The 20,335-nt window shown below is 33.5% G+C and overlaps 1 protein-coding gene across 1 annotated transcript in view; it reads left to right on the forward strand.

Moving 5' to 3' along the window:
* The first annotated feature begins 676 nt into the window (after positions 1-676).
* The window catches only part of HTR2C (5-hydroxytryptamine receptor 2C), a 98,602-nt gene continuing 78,943 nt past the window's right edge, over positions 677-20,335 (forward strand). The window contains exons 1-2 of the mRNA XM_010956882.3: positions 677-711; positions 5,089-5,402. Of these exons, the coding sequence (XP_010955184.3) occupies positions 677-711; positions 5,089-5,402 (349 nt within the window). The remainder of the gene's footprint in view (positions 712-5,088; positions 5,403-20,335) is intronic.

A 20,335-nucleotide genomic window follows, 5' to 3' on the forward strand; every position in this document is an offset into this window, starting at 1 on the left:
TTGTTATATTTAATATAGTAAATTTGATCAACTCATTTATTTTGGTATAAACCTGTTGCTACCTTCTGGATAGTGTTGATTTATGCAAAAGTATAAGTAAAGCTATCTATGAAAATGCAGATTGCTTCACTTTGAAGGAAAAAAGTTAGAAATATGGTACAGAATATGTTCACTTTATAAAAATGCTTAAAACTTGTTTTAGTTTTTCACATTTCTACAAGATGAAACCTTTTTCACTTTACACATGCTGTTTAATTATTAGATCACAAACTTTCCCCCAATGGTTTGGAAATTAAGAAGCATATTCTTAATCTCTTTCTTAAAACATTGATTTGTACTCCAACAGGGGGAGATTTAGTAGAAGCCCCACATAAATAAAAGACATACAGGAAATTTTAGAAAAACTATGATGACTGAATATTGGTAAATAAATAGAAAATCTATTCTCTTTACCATTTTTATCACTTATATGATATAACATGCTTACCTATTTGCTATATTTAGTATTGCCTGTTTCTTATAACTTAAGTATATTTACATTGATTTAACTGAATGTTTAAACTTTTAACTAATTTTCTTTCTCTTTTCCTCTCTCCCCAGAAAGGATGGCATAATGAATTCGATCTGTTAATTTCTTCTCAATTTTAAACTTTGGTTGCTTAAGACTAAAGCAATCATGGTGAACCTGAGGAAAGCGGTGCACTCGTTCCTGTAAGGATGCTATTACTTACTATTTTTTAAATAACCTTTTTATAGTAGTTTGCTCAAAAACGTTAGAAAGGTTTTTGTGTGATCATTCAGCTATTGCCTCAATCTGCATAAATAATTTGCATTTCAATAGACTATTATTGGTGCTTCCTAATCAAAAATAATAATTGGGGGAAAAAACAATAATTTGAACTCCAAATAAGCACAATCAGTCATGTGTTCAAACAAGTAGTATTATTAAAAAATAATTCTGATGCTTGTGGTTGCTTTCTCTATGATTAAAATGTAGAAATAAGAAAGGCTCTTTCCTTTTCCTTCCTGAATATACTGAACAGCCAAGAGAATAAAATGTCTTATAAGCCTCCGGTTTTATGAAGAATAGTTGTGGTTGCAAAAGAATGGGTCAAAAGTTAGGGAGTAAGGGTTGGAGGATGTAGCTGGGCAGAGGGAAACAATGCTGTTCTCAGAAGTCTTGATACAATGACTGAGTAGTTAAAGTCAACAGAATGTAACATGAAAGGGATAAGTAAAGAAGTGGACTCAAGTATTTAGCAAATCTAAACGTGATCTAATCCAGGTGTATCCTGTTTCTAACTTAGTAAAAGGTTAGGTTGTTTTCTTCTAAACCTACTCTTTGAGGAATGACAGCATCATAAAAAGGATTCAAGACTAAATACTAAACTCTAATCAGTACAATCGAAAAGCCTTGAATCACCTTGCTCCTACACAGTCTCCTCTATGATTCCTACAAAAGAGCACACAGAGGAAAAAGTTTACAGAGCAGTGTAGATGTAAAGTAGGTGAACACTGGCCCCTCTGCAATATGCGCCATTGTAGCCCATCTTGGACGTCATTGTACATTGTAGTGATGATAGTCTCAAGGATGCGTGATTCCAAGAAAACTAGAGCAGACAGATAAAAAACAGGGTGAAGGACAGTGATAAAGAAGGGAAAAGGAGAGCCGGGTATGGGAAAATGAAAGAATAAATGTTCCTACTCCACGTGCCTGTGCCAACTTAGTATCTAGCCATTGATCCACATACCAAAATGCAGGGCTACCCTAAAGGGCTCCAAATTATTCTGGTGTGAAATTAAAGAACTCATATAGACTTTTCCCCATTCTATCAAGGGAAACAAGGGACCATTCATCTCTTCTAATAATGCCCATTGTCATATACCATGCAAAAAACTCAGTAGATTTAAAATGTACTCAGACTTTTAAATCAAATTATGATTTGTTTATCTACCAGGAATGTCAGATTATATTTTCATTAAAAATTTAGTAGCAATGAATAAATTATTTAAATTGTTCAGAGAGAAATTGTGATTTTGTGTACATACTTTAAGAGACTTCTATGGGCTTAATAACAATTAACATAAGCTTTAGGAACTAGACCTAAACTACTCCTTTTTTTGTAAAGGGACTGTGTGTTTTTCACTGAGCATGTAAATATTAGAAACTAGGTTTAATTAAAATGCAGTCAATTCTTGATTACAATACTGTAAAAAATAGGAATGATTCCAGTAAAAATCATAATAATTTGCTCATAAATAACACTCAATAAGATTTGATTAAATTTAATTGAATTAAAACCAGGAAACTGAAGTAAAAACTCTTTTAGAATTTTCCCCAAAACTATTACTTTATTTAATAATTCATAATAGTTATATTTAGATTCTATAAGTTTCTTCAATAATTCAGTATTTGTCTCATAAACTCTTTAATAAAAAATAAAAATATATTTGACTAGTGGAGGTAGACAAGATGAATGTTTAAAGTAGTTTTTCTACCCCAAAGTTCTAAGATACTCAAATTATAAAATTCATAATTGGACACAGTCTTTCATGTATTTTTTGTTATGTACAATTTTATCTTGCATTCTTCTACCATTTATGTAGAAATATGAAAAGATTTAGATGTTTTTACAATTCACTTAGAAAATTTGAACTTGAACATATTCTGTTAGGACCATATTCTCTAGGCTTAAGAGTAAACATATTTGTGGCTCTGCATCTGTCAATTGAAGATGCTGCATATTATTGTGAGCATAAAGTCTTGTGGCATTACTAGAAATGATCATCAACTAATTAAACCAGAGTTTTTTTTTAATTTCAGAAGAACGTATTTTTCATCAGGTAGAAAAGACCTTGGATTTAAAATCACTGAGCCCAGTTCTGCATAAATAAGTATCTTCTTAAAATAAAACCAGGACTTAAATTCTTGACAAATTTTGAAATACTTTGAATTAGAGTATAGCCATCATAAAAAAACTTTTAACTCTGAAGGCAAAAAGAATTTAAGCTCCAACAGTTACTGAGGGCCTATCATGACTAAGTGTTATTTTGAGAACTTTACATATATCATTTAATTTTCACAACAGTGTGATAAAGATCATCCTCATTGTATAGATGAGGAAATTGATATTCTGAGAAGTTAAGTGATTGGTCAAAGAAACCCATTAAGGTCGTGTGGCCAGGACATTGGCCATATGTCAAATGCAACAAATGCAGTGACAGAATAATCAAAGCTGAGAGCAAATAACTTGCTTCTGTTTATTTGGTCCTTTATTCAGTAACTTCTATTCACCTTAATCACAGATTAATTATGATACAGACTTTTTGAATCATATACAATTTTAGCTCAATTTTTTATGTCCCAGTGAAAAATTCATCTAGCATTTGAAGGAATTTAATGATTACTTCTCATTATTTGAATAAAAATTACTATGTATGTCCCATCTAACACGTTGCTTAGGATATCAGGTAGCTTTGACTAATGAGGAAGTAGTTTTAAGCTAAATGTTTGAAGTACTAGTTTTTATCCCTTGTAGAATGAGAAAGTCAAAATATTTTCATGATTTCTTTATTATCTTAAAATACATGAAGTATATTAATAAGATTAAGAGAAATAATTTTTAATACTTTAAAAATATGGTAGAAAATTATTGTAATATTTTTACTTAAGTTTAAATAATGCCAATAGTTTTTCAGGCTCATTGTTCCAGGTTTAGTTCAGAAAGTATGGTGCACGTTTGTGTGTGTGTGCATGTACAATTTTATAGATATGATTATGATCATCATAATCATCTAGTTTTACTACTGCAAGTTTCTCTGATGATTGATAATAAGCGATAGTCAAATTACCCATATATTTTCCCTGTGTGAGGATAATATTTTTATTTCAAAGAGCAAGTGAATGAGATAATGAAATAAAAGCATCTATGTGGAACTCATAGACTCTGGATTTTGTAATGTCGTGTGTTCCACCTCCCCATGTAATTTTCCTGCATGGAAAATTGGTTAGCACATACAGTACCAACAGAGGAAATTTTCTCCTCTATAAATAATATCAGGGTTTAACAATCAGTACATATAGTGTAGTTGTTGCTTAATATTTCTTAAATAGCTATTACTAAACACACAATACACATAAGACAGTCATTCGCAGATAATAAATCTTGCTTTTAAGCTGGAAGTATTGAATATGCTCACCTGTCTTGTGTATTTTATTAAGGAAAATAAATGTTAGGTTTATTAGACACTTTAGGGACTTACACTAATGTGTGTAACCTGAAAAAAATCTCATATCACCATCAGGGGAAATTAATTTGAAATGTACAAAACATAACCACATCCATCTCTCTTGCATTAGTCTGCCACTTGGCCTGCAATTTCTACTAGCTGAATCTACACAAGTACCATCATGAGAAATGTACATTTTAATGACTTGAGAGACTGCATTTCCAGCATAGGAAAGCAGCAAACCCATAGGAATTAATTATCACCACAAACTATTTTCTAGCCTAGAAAAGGACTCAGAAAACCTACAACCAAAATGGGGAGAGTGTCAGGTAGAAGAAAGTTTATAGCACAGATATTAAGAAACTATGGGCCAGCATGAAGTCAGGCAACAAATCAAGCAATAAGGTGGTTTCAGATTGGTTGTATACAGTAAACATCTAAAAAGCACAGGCTTTGAAATCAATGGGACTGGAGTACAAACCTCTCCTCTGCTACTTACTGGCTATATTGCCTTGAGAAAGTTACTTAACTTCTCTGAACCTCAGTCTCCTTACCTACATAATAGATAGAAATCAGTACGGACCTCATGAGGATGTTGTATGAGATCAAATGAAATTATATATCTATATATATTTCAGTAAGCTAAGTGCCTGAGTCTTATTAAGCACTCAATAAAAGTCAGTATTTGGGGGATAGAAAGAAGAAAGAAGAAATACCAAGATTTAATTAAGACAGTAGAAATGATGATGATGAAAATAATGATTGTTGAAAAAGAAAAAGCAGTTGTTTTATATAAGCAGTTTATTGGGTATAAGCAATATAATATGTACCTGATTATTTTTTTTTCTTAATTTTCAGTGTGCACCTAATTGGCCTATTGGTTTGGCAATGTGATATTTCTGTGAGCCCAGTAGCAGCTATAGTAACTGACATTTTCAATACCTCCGATGGTGGACGCTTCAAATTCCCAGACGGGGTACAAAACTGGCCAGCACTTTCAATCGTCATAATAATAATCCTGACTATAGGTGGCAACATTCTCGTGATCATGGCAGTAAGCTTGGAAAAGAAACTGCACAATGCCACCAATTACTTCTTAATGTCCCTAGCCATTGCTGATATGCTGGTGGGACTACTTGTCATGCCGCTGTCTCTGCTTGCAATTCTTTATGGTAAGTACAATTTTAGTAGTTTTTCAATCTCGGATCATGTCATAAATTTGTGTCAGGTATTAGAGTAAACCTCATAAAGTTAATTATTGTACTTGTATCATTTGGAAAATGAAAAAAGAAAATTGTGTGACAGAAGAAATTGGATATGTGTATCATATTTATTTTACTAAATCTATCAGTAACAGAGTCTTCAAAAAGCAAAACAAACATGTTATAATATATTGAAATCACATATAGATACTCTATTTGCTCAGTGTCGTTTGTAAACAATGACAGTTGCCTTCCAATGTCAGAATGGGACAGTGAAAGAAACAGGCTCCTACCCCTATGTTCTGGGCAGGACACGTACCTAGTACCATCTTTCATACTAAGAAGATTAAAGAGGCTTATCATCTTTAATAAACATATTTTTAAATAGTCCTCTTAAATGTTGGCAAACGAAGTTCTTAGTATGTAATAAGCACTCAATAACAGCTATTCTTCATCTTCCTGGAGTCTGTAATTCATGTTTTCACAAGGAAATGGGAATAACAAATTAATCAGTGGTTATATAAGTGCAAGGTCATATTATCACAATAAAATTTCAAGCATGAAAGTTTTGATATATGATTTTAGAGAAGTCTTAAATTTTTCTTTGATTTTCTGCCATCTCTTTGCCCTATTCATTTTAGCCTAACTTTCGTTTCTAGCTAATATTTATAAAGGACAATCAAAACTGCTTCTACTAAACTACAGAGTATCTTGGCTAGGAAGTTGGAGATCCAGTTTGAATTTTATTGCTGATATATTCAGCTCACAAAGGAATGAAATAGTCCCTGTTCCCTGGAGTGTATAATGGAATTAGATTGGAATTAATAATACTGAAAGTGCATCTAGTTCTTAAATCCTAAAAGAAGATCACTGCATCTAGAACATAATTTCTTATGGAACTTAAAAATTAATTATCCTGTTATAAATACACAGTGGTAATAATTTGTCTCGATGGGCATTTTATAAATAGTGTTCTCAGGAAATATGCTTTTCTTATATTTATTGCGTTTCAGTGATGCATTAACCTCAAAGCATAAGCATTTTACTTTCTCTGTGAGCATTTTACTACACTATAGCTCCAAATTATTTAAGAAAAGGTCACTGGAATGACTGTGCTTCAGAAGGTATACTATATCTTTTAAGATCTGTCTCATTTTGACAGTTTCTCCCTTAAAAGTATATGGGTGGTCAAAAAGGGCATCACCCTAAATCCAAATCTCCTAACACATCTATCGCCCCCTTCCAAGCAGTAAAGAACAACAAAAACAAATGAAACTACACAAAACCACCACCAAAATTTAGAGAACATCCAAATTCCAAATTATCTGTAAGAAAAATAAATAGGCAATCACAATGAGCTATCTATCAGGCCCCCACCACCTGCTGTCTTGTAGAGGAAGGGCAGTTCAGGAAATACTGCATGAAAGAGAGAGGAGGAAAGCTAGTAGGAAGCCTAAGATTGATCTAAAATCATCAGAAGAAAGAAAGTCGACCCCAAGTATGAAAATTTTGAAAATCTTCTCTGGAAACTCAGCCTTTAGAGAAGTGACTTAGAAGTGTGCATAAAACTCAAGAAAGCAGTTTTGGAGAAGGAACTCTTTGGAGAAAGAAAAGGCTTAAAAAAGGAAGGGAGAGATGACTTTTGGGAAAAAAAAAAAAAAAAAAAGCACCGTGAAGGAAAGAAGAAACAAGAGGGGAAAATTTATCATCTTACAAAATGAAAAAATGTCAACATGGTAGGACCCATCAACCCTTCCCACTTCTGCCTTCCATTGTACCCCCAATTTTTTTTTATGATTTCAGTAAAGAAATCATGCTTTGTTACATGAAGAGAAGAGGGTATTCTTGAGCTTATTATCTTAGAAACCACCCACAAACTGCCAGCCATGTTGTACAAAACCAAAAATGGAATCAATCTTCATCTTTGCCAAGCTATTATAGAAAAAAAGCAGAACATGAGAATCAGGGAAAAAAAAAAGGAGTATTTGATAAACAATCTCATAAATAAAGAATAAAAAAAAGAAAATTATAACGAATACTTCAAAAGAAACAAAATTTCAACAATTTGAAGGTATAAAAAAATATCTTGAAGTAGAAATCTAAAAACTAAGAAAAGAAGTGGGTAAAAAACATTCATCAACATAAAGTAAAAGTTGATTAAACCCAGGACAATAAAATAGAAGGAAAAAACCCAAAATCATATTGGAAATGGCCATTAAAATAAAAGTGCCTAAAGAAGAATAGATTAATATGAAAACTTAATAAGGATCACTAAAGAAAAACAAGGAAACAATGAAAAGAATGAAAGTAAGATGATAAAGAGGTAAGAGGTCAGAAAGAAACTGTTTGACATGGAAGACCAGCAAAAAAAGATCCAATATGTGTCTAATGAGAATCTTTGAAAAGGAAAAAAAATAATGAAAGAGAATAATATTTAAAACTATAACTTAGGAAAGTTTTCTAGAAATAAAAGAGAGCCTAAATGTACATATTGATAGGGCCAATGCAGTACCAGAAATTTGACCTGGAACAATCAACTCTGAGATATATCTGAGACATTAGATTTTAAATATAAAGAAAAATCTTTATATTTCAGAGATTTTAGGCAAAAATAAGAAATGATTTACAAAAGTAAGAGAATCAGACTGGCCTCATAATTTAAAAAAAAAACAAAGCTAAGCAAAAATGAAGCATTATTTTTTAAAAGCCAACCACTTATAGAACATTCTTCCAAAAGCAAATCTATAAAGACAGAAAACAGATCATTAGTTTCCAGGACCTGAAGGTGGAACGATGACTCCAAAGGGGCATTAAATTTGGTATTATAGAGCCATTCTATATCTTGATTGTGATGGTGGTTATATACATATTTCTTAAAAGTTGAGAAACGATTTGTTCTAATATGCAGTTTTAAAAGGGTAAATTTTACTGTATGCAAATTATATCTTAAGTTTGAAAGTAGAAAAATACTTAGAGTTGGTAACAAAGATTTTGTATCCAGACAAGTTGGTCATCAAGGCTATAAAAAGCTTAATTTTTTTTAAACTCAGAGAATTCTAAACCCATTAAGTCCATCTTAAGAAATTAAATAGTGTATGAGATTTGTCTGACAAAGGGATGATTGAGAAATTTTCCTCAAAAAAAAGGATGATGAGCATTTAATATATTTCATTTTAGAGCTAAGACAAAAATAAAGGTGATACAAGGGCAGAAGAATACAGTTATATGTTATATGATTTATATATATATATATATATATATATATATATATATATATATATATATATATATATATATATATATAGTTATATACTCTAGCAAATTAGAAACAATGCAACTAAAATTGGGAAGAAAAGAGAAAGGGAAAGAGAAAGAAGAAAGTAGAATAATTTCATTGATTTTTCTATAAACAAAAGATAAGTGTTAAATGATATCCCCCAAAAAAGTCAAACCAGAAAGTACTAAATTTCATGAGAAAACAGAGGTTTAAGGATTTTGTGGGGCGGGAGCATGTAAGCTAAATTAGAGGAAAATTGGAAGTCAGATTTTTCCCAAGAATGTCAAGAATTGGCCTGCTGGTTTTAAAAAATGTTTCAAGGTATTAGCAGAAATTAAGCAGTCTGTGAACTGGTTACTGCCTCAAACATTCATTTGATGTCTGAGGCTTTTGGTTGTCATTGAGGTATTTAGTTCAAACTATGCTTCAAAATGATTATTCTTGCTCCCTCAAATATGTAAAATTTTTTATCTATTGTGAAATTCCACAATGACCTCAGGTCTCCAGTTTAAAAATATTGTTATTTCTATAAGTGTTCTCCACCCTCAAAACTCCTGCTCACTCCAAACTTCTCGGAAGATTGGCTGTGGTGATAGGTAGGATTTTGTCCTTAACGGGTAGATGTAAAGAGATGTAATTAATAGAGTATAAGTAGTTAATGTGCATGTACACACTCAGAGATTCAGATACCCACATTCCCAGCTTTCCACTTCTCTCCAACTGTTTTTTTCATCCAATTCTCACTTGGGATCTACCTTCATCATCATCATCATCATCATCATCATCATCATCATCATCATCATCATAATACCAAAACAGAACTACTTGCAAAGGGACTAAGAACATTAAATGTAAGAGATATCAAATGGAGACCTAGAAATGGGTATGTAAAATAATTTTCAAATTTCAGATGGAATTGAGCATACACTATTAAATTTCAGAAAGTTTACACTTTTTAACACAATGATATGGAAATTCTCAGGCTTTAGATATTTAAGTCAAGAATAATTTAGAATGAAATAAAACATTTAAATCAGAACTTTTCAGATTTAGTATCTAGACAGTACAGGTTTATTTTAGTACAGCAATGCCATATATAAATGAGAAAAAATATTCAAATGTATTTGAAAATTCTTTATATAATTTGTGAAAATCTCAGTATCTTTCATGTGGTAAGCTACATTTTTACTTGAATAATTATATTTTTTTGTTTTGTTTTCATTCTTTGGCTACCTCCCTATCCCCTCCCAAGCCACCAAGCAATATTCTTTAGGTACCCTTTAACACAAAACAAAAGAAAGGATCATGCCCTCTGGTCTACTGGTCCAGGATATGAAGACTCATAATGCAGAACTGATTGGCTAATGCAACATACCTAAGAACACTCTAAACATACAGTTGTTGACAAATATGAGTTAAGCTCTATTTCTCTACACGGATCAGCAAAATGCCTGGAAGCATTAGCTATGTTTTAAAAGATAACACTGAAGTCACAAGCATTCACACGCTATTTACTCAAAAGGGTCCAACAATAGGTGTCCGTATCCTCTGTTAACAGCCTAGCACCTCCTCCTTTGGGCACTGGCAGTTGAACTGCTAGACTCCACCCATGATCAACTCTACCAACCTGAGAAATCACTTCAAAGTATCTCTAAGTTCCATAGTAAAAAAAAAGTCTAGGTTCATCGTTTTTTTTTAAAAAAAAGACTTGCATTATATTTTATAACATAATATTTTTTAAGTGGTCCAGGGATAAGAAGGCATAGACTCACTTTTCCCTGCTGCTCTCCTCTAAGTACAACTAAATATGCTGTAAAGAATTTGACAATCGTAAAGTGACTCTGAAAGTGCAAAGAAGAAAATGGACTGTCCAGGGATAGTACTTGAAGAATGACACTGCAGTGGCCTCCCTGTTTGTTTGTTTTTTATCTGTCATATATCCCAGTCTGGATACTGGAAACTTGAAACTCAGGATCTTCAATTGTCATAGACAAACAAACAAACAAAAAAACCAAAGCAGGGACTTAGCAGAGAGACCACTCCCAGTAACAGGGCAAGCTCACCCGCCCACAGTAGTGGAAACAGTGGAATCTGGGTGCAAGGCTGGATGCTTTCCTCCTAAGATTAGGAACAAGGAAAGGTTATAGCTTTCAGCACTGTTACACAACATAGTACTGAAAGTTCTAGCCACTACAATAAGATGATAAAAGAGAAGAATATAGATGGGAAAGGAAGAACCAAATCTGTTCTCATTTGTAGATGACATGATTGTCTATGTAGAAAATCCCAAACAATCTACCAAAAAAAAAAAAAAAAAACCTCTTAGAACAAATAAGTGAGTTCAGCAAAATTGCAGGATACAGGACCAACGCACAAAAGTCAATCACATTTTTAGACTGACAATGAACATATGGAAACTGAAATTCAAATTCAACATCACTTACGTTGCTCAGAAAAATAACATATTTAGGTCTAAATGTAATAAAACATGTACTGAATTTGTGCACCTAACATTACAAAATGCTGATGAAATCAAACACCTGTATAAATCAGGAGACATAGCCTGTTTATTCACTGGAAGACTCACATAGTAAAAATGTCAATTACACGTGTATTAGTTTCCCAGGGCTGCCATAAGGAAATACCGCAGACTGGGTGACTGAAACAGCAGAAATCTATTTCCACGTAGTTATGGAGGCTAGAAGTTGGAGCTCAAAGCGGAGGCAGGGTTGGTTTCCTCTGAGGCCGCTTTCTTTGGCTCTCAGATGGCTGACGTCTAGCTGTGTCCTCACCTGATCTTTTCTCATACTGTCTCTGTTGAAATGTCCTCTTCTTAAGGACACTAGTCATATTAGATTAGAGCCTACCCTAATGAACTCATTGTAACTTAATTACCTTTTTAAAGACCATATCTCCAAATACAGTTATATTCTGAGGTACAAGGGGCTTCAACATACGAATTTGGGGGGACATGATCCAGCCTATAACATTTCTCAAATTGATTTATAGATTTAACACAATTTCTATCAAAATCCCAGCAAGATTTTTTAGAGATAGACAAGTTTATCCTAAAATGTATATGAAAAGGCAGACAGGTTATAAAATAGTTAAAACTATCTTTAAAAAGAAGAATAAAGTGGAAGGAATCATCCTACTTTATGTGAAGTTTTCCTATAGCAGCAGTAATCAAGACAATGTTGTCTTGGCAGAGGTATGGATACATAGACTAATGGAATAGAATAGAGAACCCAGAAATAGAGCCACGTAAATATGCCCAATTAATTTTTGACATAGGTGCAAAAGAAATTCAATGGAAGAACAAATGGTGCCAAAGAAACTGGTCATCCATAGGCTTAAAAAAACAAACAAACAAACAAAACCCTTGATCTAAACTTTACACCTTATAAAAAATTAACTCAAAACAGATCACAGACTTAAATGTAAAATGTAAAACTATAAAACTTTTAGAAAAAATAACATAGAAAAATCTTCTATATCTAGGCCTAGGCAGAGTTCTTAGATTTCATAGCAAAATCACAGTTGCACATCTTCCATAAAGAAAAACCCATACGAGAAAAATGTATAAATTGGACTTCATCAAAATTAAAAACTTTGGAGGGGAGGGTACAGCTCAGTGGGAGAACGTGTGCTTAGCTTGCATGAGGTCCTGAGTCAATCCCCTGTACCTTTATTAAAATTAATTAATTAATTAATTAATCAATCAATTAATTAAAAAAGAGTACCTCCTCTCTCAAAAATTTTTTTAAAAATTTAATTAAAGAAAAACTTTGTTCTCGCAAGGATGATTTTTAGAGAATAAAAAGACAAACTACAGAGTTGGAGAAATATTTAAAAACCATATACTCAAAAGAAAAATAATATTGTAATAGTTTCCTAAGCTGCTGTAAGAAATTACCACAGACTTGGTCACTTGAAAAAACAGAAATTTATTGTTTCTCAGTTCTGGAGGCTGGAAGTCTGCAATCAGTGTCTTGAGGCTAAAATCTAGGTGTCTGCAAAGGTGTGATCCCTCGGAGGCTACGGGGGATTATCTACCCACTCTTTGTTCAAGTTTCTCAATTTCATTACTTCTACAATGACTCCTTTTTATTGCCATATAAGATAACATTCACAGGTTCCAAGGATTAGGATGGGGATCGCTTTTAAGAAGTCATCTTTCAGCCTACCACAACTAGTATTTAGAGCATCTAAAGTACTCCCAAGTCTCAACAGAAAAAAAATCTATTTAAATATTGGGTAAAAGACACAAAGAGACAGTTGGCCATAGAGAATATACAGATGGCAAATAAGCACATGAAAAGATGTTCAACATCATTAGACATTAGGGAAGTGCAAATTAAAACCACAATGAGATGCTACTTCACACCTATCAGAATGGCTAAAATAAATAAATAAATAATAATAATAATAATAATAATAATAATAATAATAATAATAATGACAAGAGTAAATGTTACCAAGGATTCAGAGAAACTGAATTGCTCATACGTTGCTGATGGGACTATAACATGGTACAGACACTTTTGGAAACTAGTTGGCAGTTTCTTGAAAACCTGACCAGGCAACTCCCTATACTATCCAGCAGTTGCATTCTTGGGCATTAACCCCAGAGAAATGAAAACGTATGTTTACACGAAAACCTGTATGCTGATGTCTATAGCAGCTTTATTCACAATAGCTCTAAACTGGAAACACTATTTAATGGGTGAATGGTTAAACAAACTGAGGTACATTCCCACCATGGAATATTACTCAGCAGTAAAAAGGAATGACTTGTGATTCACGCAGCACCCTGGATGACTCTCCAGAAAATTATTCTGAGTGAAAAAATGCCAATCCCAAAAGATCTCATGCTGTATGCTTCCATTTTTTTTGTTCTTTTTTTTGGGGGGGTGGGTGGGGGGTAATTAGATTCATTTATTTATTTATTTAGAGGAGGTACTGGGGATTGAACTTGTGCATGTTAAGCATGCACTCTACCACTTGAGCAATACCCTTCCCCCCTGTATGTTTCCATTTATATAGCATTCTTTACATGACAAAATTATAAAAATGGAGAAAGATTAATGGTTTCTAGGGTTTACTGCTGGGGTATAGGGGAGGGAAGTGGATGTGCTTATAAAAGGGGGAACAAGAGGAACCCATGTGGTGATGGAAGTGTTCTGTTATCTTAATTATGTCAGTGTCAGTATTCTGGTTGTGATATATTACTATACTTTTGCAAGATGTTACCACTGGTGGGAACCGGGTAACGAAAGGGCATTAATGATCTCTCTGCATTATTTCTTACAACTAACTGCATGTGAATCTACAATTATCTCAAAATAAAAAGTTTAATTTAAAAATGGGGGGAGGGTAGAGCTCAGTGGTAAAGCTCATGCTTAGCATGCACAAGGTCCTGGGTTCAAACCCCAGTACCTCCCTTAAAATAAATAAACCTAATTACTCCTCCCCCAAAAATGTACATGTAAGACATATATAAATTTTGAAGCATTCTAGTCTCATTCCATACTAAGACTTGGAACTCCCCATCCCTCAGGGGACCTTGGTCCCTCTTTTGAGGAATAGTACATGTAAAATATTAAAATATATAATAATGCATGTATAATATTTAAGGTATAAAATATAAGTGTAAGCGGCAGAAAGATATCTGTACAAAAGCGCTCTTATTATAGAAATTACATAGTTCAGTGAGAACCACTAAGGTCATAAAAAATTTTAAAACAATTAGGCTAAATTGTCCTTGGCATCATTCTATTATAGATTAACACAGTTTTCAATTAAGTCATGAACTGAAAACCCTATTTTCTTTCAATAATATTCAGCAGATTGTTCAATTCCTACAGCACAGCTAGCCCTGAATCTATATTTCATTCACATCTCAGATATTTTTCAGTACAATTTAATTTTTTTCTAGCCACCATTTTAACCATAGTTTCAAAATGTTCAAAAATATAACCAAAAAAATGAGAATTCCAAAATGAATAAAGTCAAGTCTTTACCTTTCCTTGATGAATTCTCCTGTTGCTGCACAAGCACCCAAACTGTTCAAGTGGATAAGACGCTTGTGCCTACAAATGCAACTTGGCATTCCATGGTGATGACATTCAAAAAGCCACCTAATAAAAAGTAAAATATCTCAACATTTATAGTCATCAGCAGAAATTTCTTTTTCCTCATCTGCTTAAAATCACCAATGTATTGGTATCAAATAGTTGAAATGTGCCTAGTTAGAATTTTGCTAACAGAATTATATTGTACTCTACAATTTCAATTTACTATAATTTTATTATTTATCAGAAAACAATACCCAGCCTAAACATTTCTATTAACATGTATTAGGAAACCAATTGCCCTTGCCCTTTGTATATCCTGCCAGCCTGACAAGATTCCTGCAAGTGGGTAGATGTGTGTTCCCAATGTTGTAAAGTTAGGAGGAATAAAAACTTAGAAAACACACACCCACACCCCAACGATAAATGTTTGCCAAGCAACATTTGTGATCCTATGCCTCTCTTTCCTACAAATAGATTTGCTACAAAATGTTTTAATAATAATGATCAAACTCATGTATATCGATGTAACAATTTATTTATATCAATGTACAAAATTGAATATTATCACATATTCTGTTCAGTGATAAAGATGGTATGATAGCCAGCTTATTTTAGTTTTTAAAAATCACTATCCAATAATTTCAGAAAGAAATAAAAGTTAACAATAATAATGAGTGTCCATCCTGAAGATGTTTTGTTATCAAATTGCCTTTCAGACCCTATTAGGTCTTTCCAAAATGGATGACTTTTCTGAGATTTTCACATACATAAACCTTTCTCCATCATATACAATCACCCTTAAACAAACAGAAGAAATACTGAATCATTACCAGACCAAGTTAACAAGTAAATTAACAATGGAGAAAAAAAGAACATATTCAAATAAAAATCAATATTGATACATAGGTAAATATTATCTTCAGACATAGATATTTGGACTTACTCACCCATATTAAAAATTCCGCAAAAGTCTGCAAAATAATGATTGAGTGTTCTATTTGAACACTCCTTTTTCTTTTGCCTGACTTGGACATTTTGATCTTAGGTATATAGAACTATAATAAAGAACCAAGATTCGTCATGTTTAATATTCACACAGTAGTGACAATTTAATCTCATGTTCTTGCACAAACAAAAATTATTTATTTTCACAAAATTATAGCCTTCATTTTTCAATGGTAGGAATTAAAAACACTCATGCTCAAATTTAGATATTTACCATTTCTCCCCTTGAAAAATAAATTTATTTTCCATTGCAGCCATCCCTCTTTTCAGCAACTTCCATTTGATAGGTGTGAATGTATGTTACTTGCATACGGGTGCGCCCAGAGTAGAGTGCAAGGTCTTCACTTATTCCTTCTGATCTGGTGGTCTCTCTGCCAGTAATATATTTTAATGTTCAGACTCAATATACTCCATATTTATTTAAAATTCAAATATGTGTGCATACATGCATAGTAAGATTGTACATTTAAAATTTAACTGCTTTGGCATATAAAGTACATCCTTGAAAATATTAAATGAAGAAAATTTGGTTTCAAAACTCAATCTAAATATAAACCTTGAAAGTTTAAAGTAATTCTTGCTCTTGGTTCTCTTTACTGAGTTCCCAAATATCTAAGTTATATTTAAATTTACACAGGGCCCCTCAGACCTCTAATTTATCAATCTCAAATCCTTCTGTTGTTTCTGGAGTTTTAGTGCTTTGTACAAACCCACTGCTAAGTGAAATAGAGCCATGCGGCCTGGCACCTCACTTGCTCTAAGGTCTGATCCATCTTTCTCACACTTCATAACAATTTCCCAGCACTTTACTGCACCTTGGAAATCATCACCTTATTTCCCACCCTTGGCTTTCCTGACCCACCCTATTACCTTTTAGTCAGATCCAGTGGGAATCAATTCAATAACATTCGTTCATCAGTTTTGACCACCCCCTAAACATTAAGTGCCATGCTAGATGCTGGGGATACAGCAGGAAAAAAAACACAAATAACTTCATGGCATGTATAATCTAGTTGATGAGATAGGAGCAGAACAATAGCAAAGAGCATCTTTATTTCAGAAACTGACAGTCATTCACAAGGTACAGATACTTTTGAAGTAAGAAGGAGTGGGGAATGATTAGGGAAAATACCCTTCCCAGTAATAAGCAAAAACCAATAGGAAAAAGGAAAATTTTAGTAATTTAAATGACACACATGCCAATCTATATAGCTTTGCAGGGGTAAGCTGCAGTTCCTTATTCTTATTCTTCTAAATTTCTCTATAGTTTTGTAATGGATGTCCCCTCAAAGAAGAGTGTTCCAAGTTTTTATAGCCTTTTCCTAGGATAATTTTCTCCTATCAATATTTGGAGTCACCAGATGAGCATGGTTTCTCTTTCAAAGCCATTGGATTAATTTATACAAGTCCAGGGAGTTCATTCTTGAACTTCTGATTTTCTATCCAAACATTATCACAAAATAGCTGCCACTGAATATTAACAATGCTTTCACATACATTATTTAATTCACCATAATGGAGCTACACCAACCGAAGTCCTCTTTCTGATAGCCAGGATTTCTTTTCAAACAACATAGTTATAATTCACTTGCAAGTCCTCAGACAAACTAGGTACCCAGGGGATTTGGAGGAGAGAGGTTTCTCCCTTCACCACTAGTATGCAATTTGTGCAAACATTTTTGTACAGAAGGAGATTTGAGGTTATTTTTTTAAGGAAATGGTTATCTATTTTAGTAGCTTTATTTTTACTTAGAGGAAATATATTCAGAGATTTAAAACTATGCAGTTTATAAACAACCATTTTAATGGACTAAAGCAGGTAATCATCAATAAAATTCTTTTTAAGATTGTTACAATTTCTTATAGTATTTTGCTTCTCTTTCTAAAGTAGAGCTAGTTGTAATAATTACCTAAATACTCAGTTTGGATTCTTTGAAAAGGTAAGTGCATTGGGTTTGGGTCTCTGTTCACTTGAGTCAAGAAATCTCTTCATCAAAAATACATCTGGTAGCTAGAATACCTGTGGAAATTATGAATGGGTTAGTTGTTACCTAAATATTTCATAGGAGCGTGTACAAAGTAAATTAACCAACTGTTTAAGTATGTTAATGGGAATTTGAACGGCTTTGAGTCCTGGAAGTGGAGAGACCTAAAACTGTCAACTAATAACTCTATGAGGCCCTAGACTACAATCACCATGTTTCATCTTCATATTCATAATAAGTACCATGAATTGAGAAAATACTATTTTTCAGGCATTGTGCAAAGAATTTTGCATATATTTACTTATTTAATTCTTATAAACTAATATCTATGATTTATTTTGTTCATGTTTTAAAGATGAAGAAACTAATGTTTAAGTTAAGTAATGTGCCTAAAGCTTCAGAACTTCTCAGTGAAATAACCGACTATTAAATGCAGGCCTACCAAGCACCAAAAGCCTCATTCTTAATCATTGCTTCATGTTACATGTCACTTAGAACATTCCTTCCAAGAATAACTATATTAGACAGAGCTACTAAATTATCCACTTTTCCTTCTACAAAATTACTGCAAGTTATATATAGATAGATGATAGAATATACATTCATTACAATACATGTTTAAAATAGAATATACGCTTATAAGCTAAGTCTTCTTCCATTTTATAATTTCATCTTCATTTCTTTTGAAAGATTCCTTAAACTCTAACTCCCTTTTGCTGGAGATTTATACCTTTTAGTAAAGGATAGATATTGTCCAACCCAGGCTCCAGGAATACATTTGGGAAAGAGGGTTTGGGACTATATCTAACACATAAATTTACTCATATATTTTCCACTGTTGTATCTGGGGATTTTCAGGATTTTGTCAACAGTCATTCAGTGGAGTCAAGTTGTCCTAAATATTCTACAACAGGTATAGTTAATGGAAATAAATATGTGATCTATAGAATCTTGTTGATTTCTTTGAAATGGTTAACAAATATTACAAGATAATTTTCTCATATATATAGCACATCTCAAAAATTTGTAAATCTAGAGTTCATTCTCAAAATGAAACAATGTTCTCATTTGTGTAAAGGTGGTAACACTTTCCTAGAAAAAATGATAAAGTAAGCTCTAGCACATTGATACTTAGTGTTCACCAAAACCAGAGGTCATGGCCTGGCCACTTTTTATCTGATTTCTGTCTGCAGGTAAGTTTTGTTTTAGACTAACTAATGATGTTTAGACTTTGTAAATTGAATATCTTATTCAATTGTGTGTGGGTTCCAACTTCACTGTGTTTCTACCACTCCCCGTTTTCTTACACTGCCTTACGTAAAGCTGCCTTACTCACTGATCATGACCTACCTGGTACCTAAAGGCATTTAAGTTGTGACACAAAACACAGCTTTTGTGCCTCACAGCTTGTTGGCACAAAAGAAACAACCTTGATATCGATGCCCTAAATTCAGTGGCTTGTTGTCCCCATGTGCTAACGAAGTCACTCCAATTCCCTGGAAAGATACACACCTTCCCTCCAAATGCTTCTAGAAGTCCCAGGAGTTGTCTCACATGTGATCATAAATAAGCCAATTTGCATCATGCACTGCTACAACTGTTCTAGGCTTTCATCGAGCGTGTATGTATCCACCATCACCTGCCAGCATTCACTGTATCTGCTGGTCATCCATCATCTCTCACTGGTCATCCATCATCTCCCATTGGGCATCCATCATCATTCGCTGGGCATCTGCTGAGTACCGCCATGTCTGTTGGGAATCCACAATCTCCCACCAGGCATTGTGGTCTCTGCTGATGCTCTGCCATTTCACCACCAGTGCCTTCCATGAGAATGCTGCTTTACCTGTCTTGGGTGCTGTCACCTGGTCCTGCCAAACCTACAAACCCTCAAGATACCACATGGTGCTGCATTTGCTTGGGTCTTTATTGTACTTAGTGTTCCTTGCAAAAATTAGAAATATGTAGCACACTTTGTTATCTAAAATTGAAAAAGTAATGCTTGTCCTTGCCCCCTTCACAAAATCCCTCTGTAAAACAATTCTATTTTTTTCTTTTTTACTTACCATAGTCGCCTCAGGGCTTACGCATTCTATAGGGCTGATCTAGAATGTATTTGCTGATACCTTAATTTCTGTCCTCAGGCATCCACATAAAAACTTCCCTCTGAAAGGTTAAGCAGTGAACTTGTCAGTCTTATACCTAGCATTTACCCCTGTATCTGGTTTTTTTTTTTTTTTTTTGATGAATAAATGAAGGCCTCTCCCTCTTGCAAATCAATTCATGAGTTTAGGTACTTGGGATACCCCAGGCCCACACTTCTGCACCTGTGAATCTTTACTTTTTGGTTCAAACATCTTCTCCCAATATCCCCTTTCCCAGCACACAGCCATTTCACTAGAGGCTCTTTATCTTAGGGGGAAATTTTTCTTTACCAGGTAAATTTCAATTCCAGGTGTAAAAGAGAAGAACAGCACTCAGTATATTTGCAGAAACTTACAGTGACATATATTAAAGAGCACAGTCCAGAGGTCCTGGTGGTGGTTCTCATCTCTAGAG

The sequence above is a fragment of the Camelus bactrianus genome, chromosome X, assembly GCF_048773025.1.
Source record: "Camelus bactrianus isolate YW-2024 breed Bactrian camel chromosome X, ASM4877302v1, whole genome shotgun sequence".
Lineage (NCBI taxonomy): Eukaryota > Metazoa > Chordata > Mammalia > Artiodactyla > Camelidae > Camelus > Camelus bactrianus.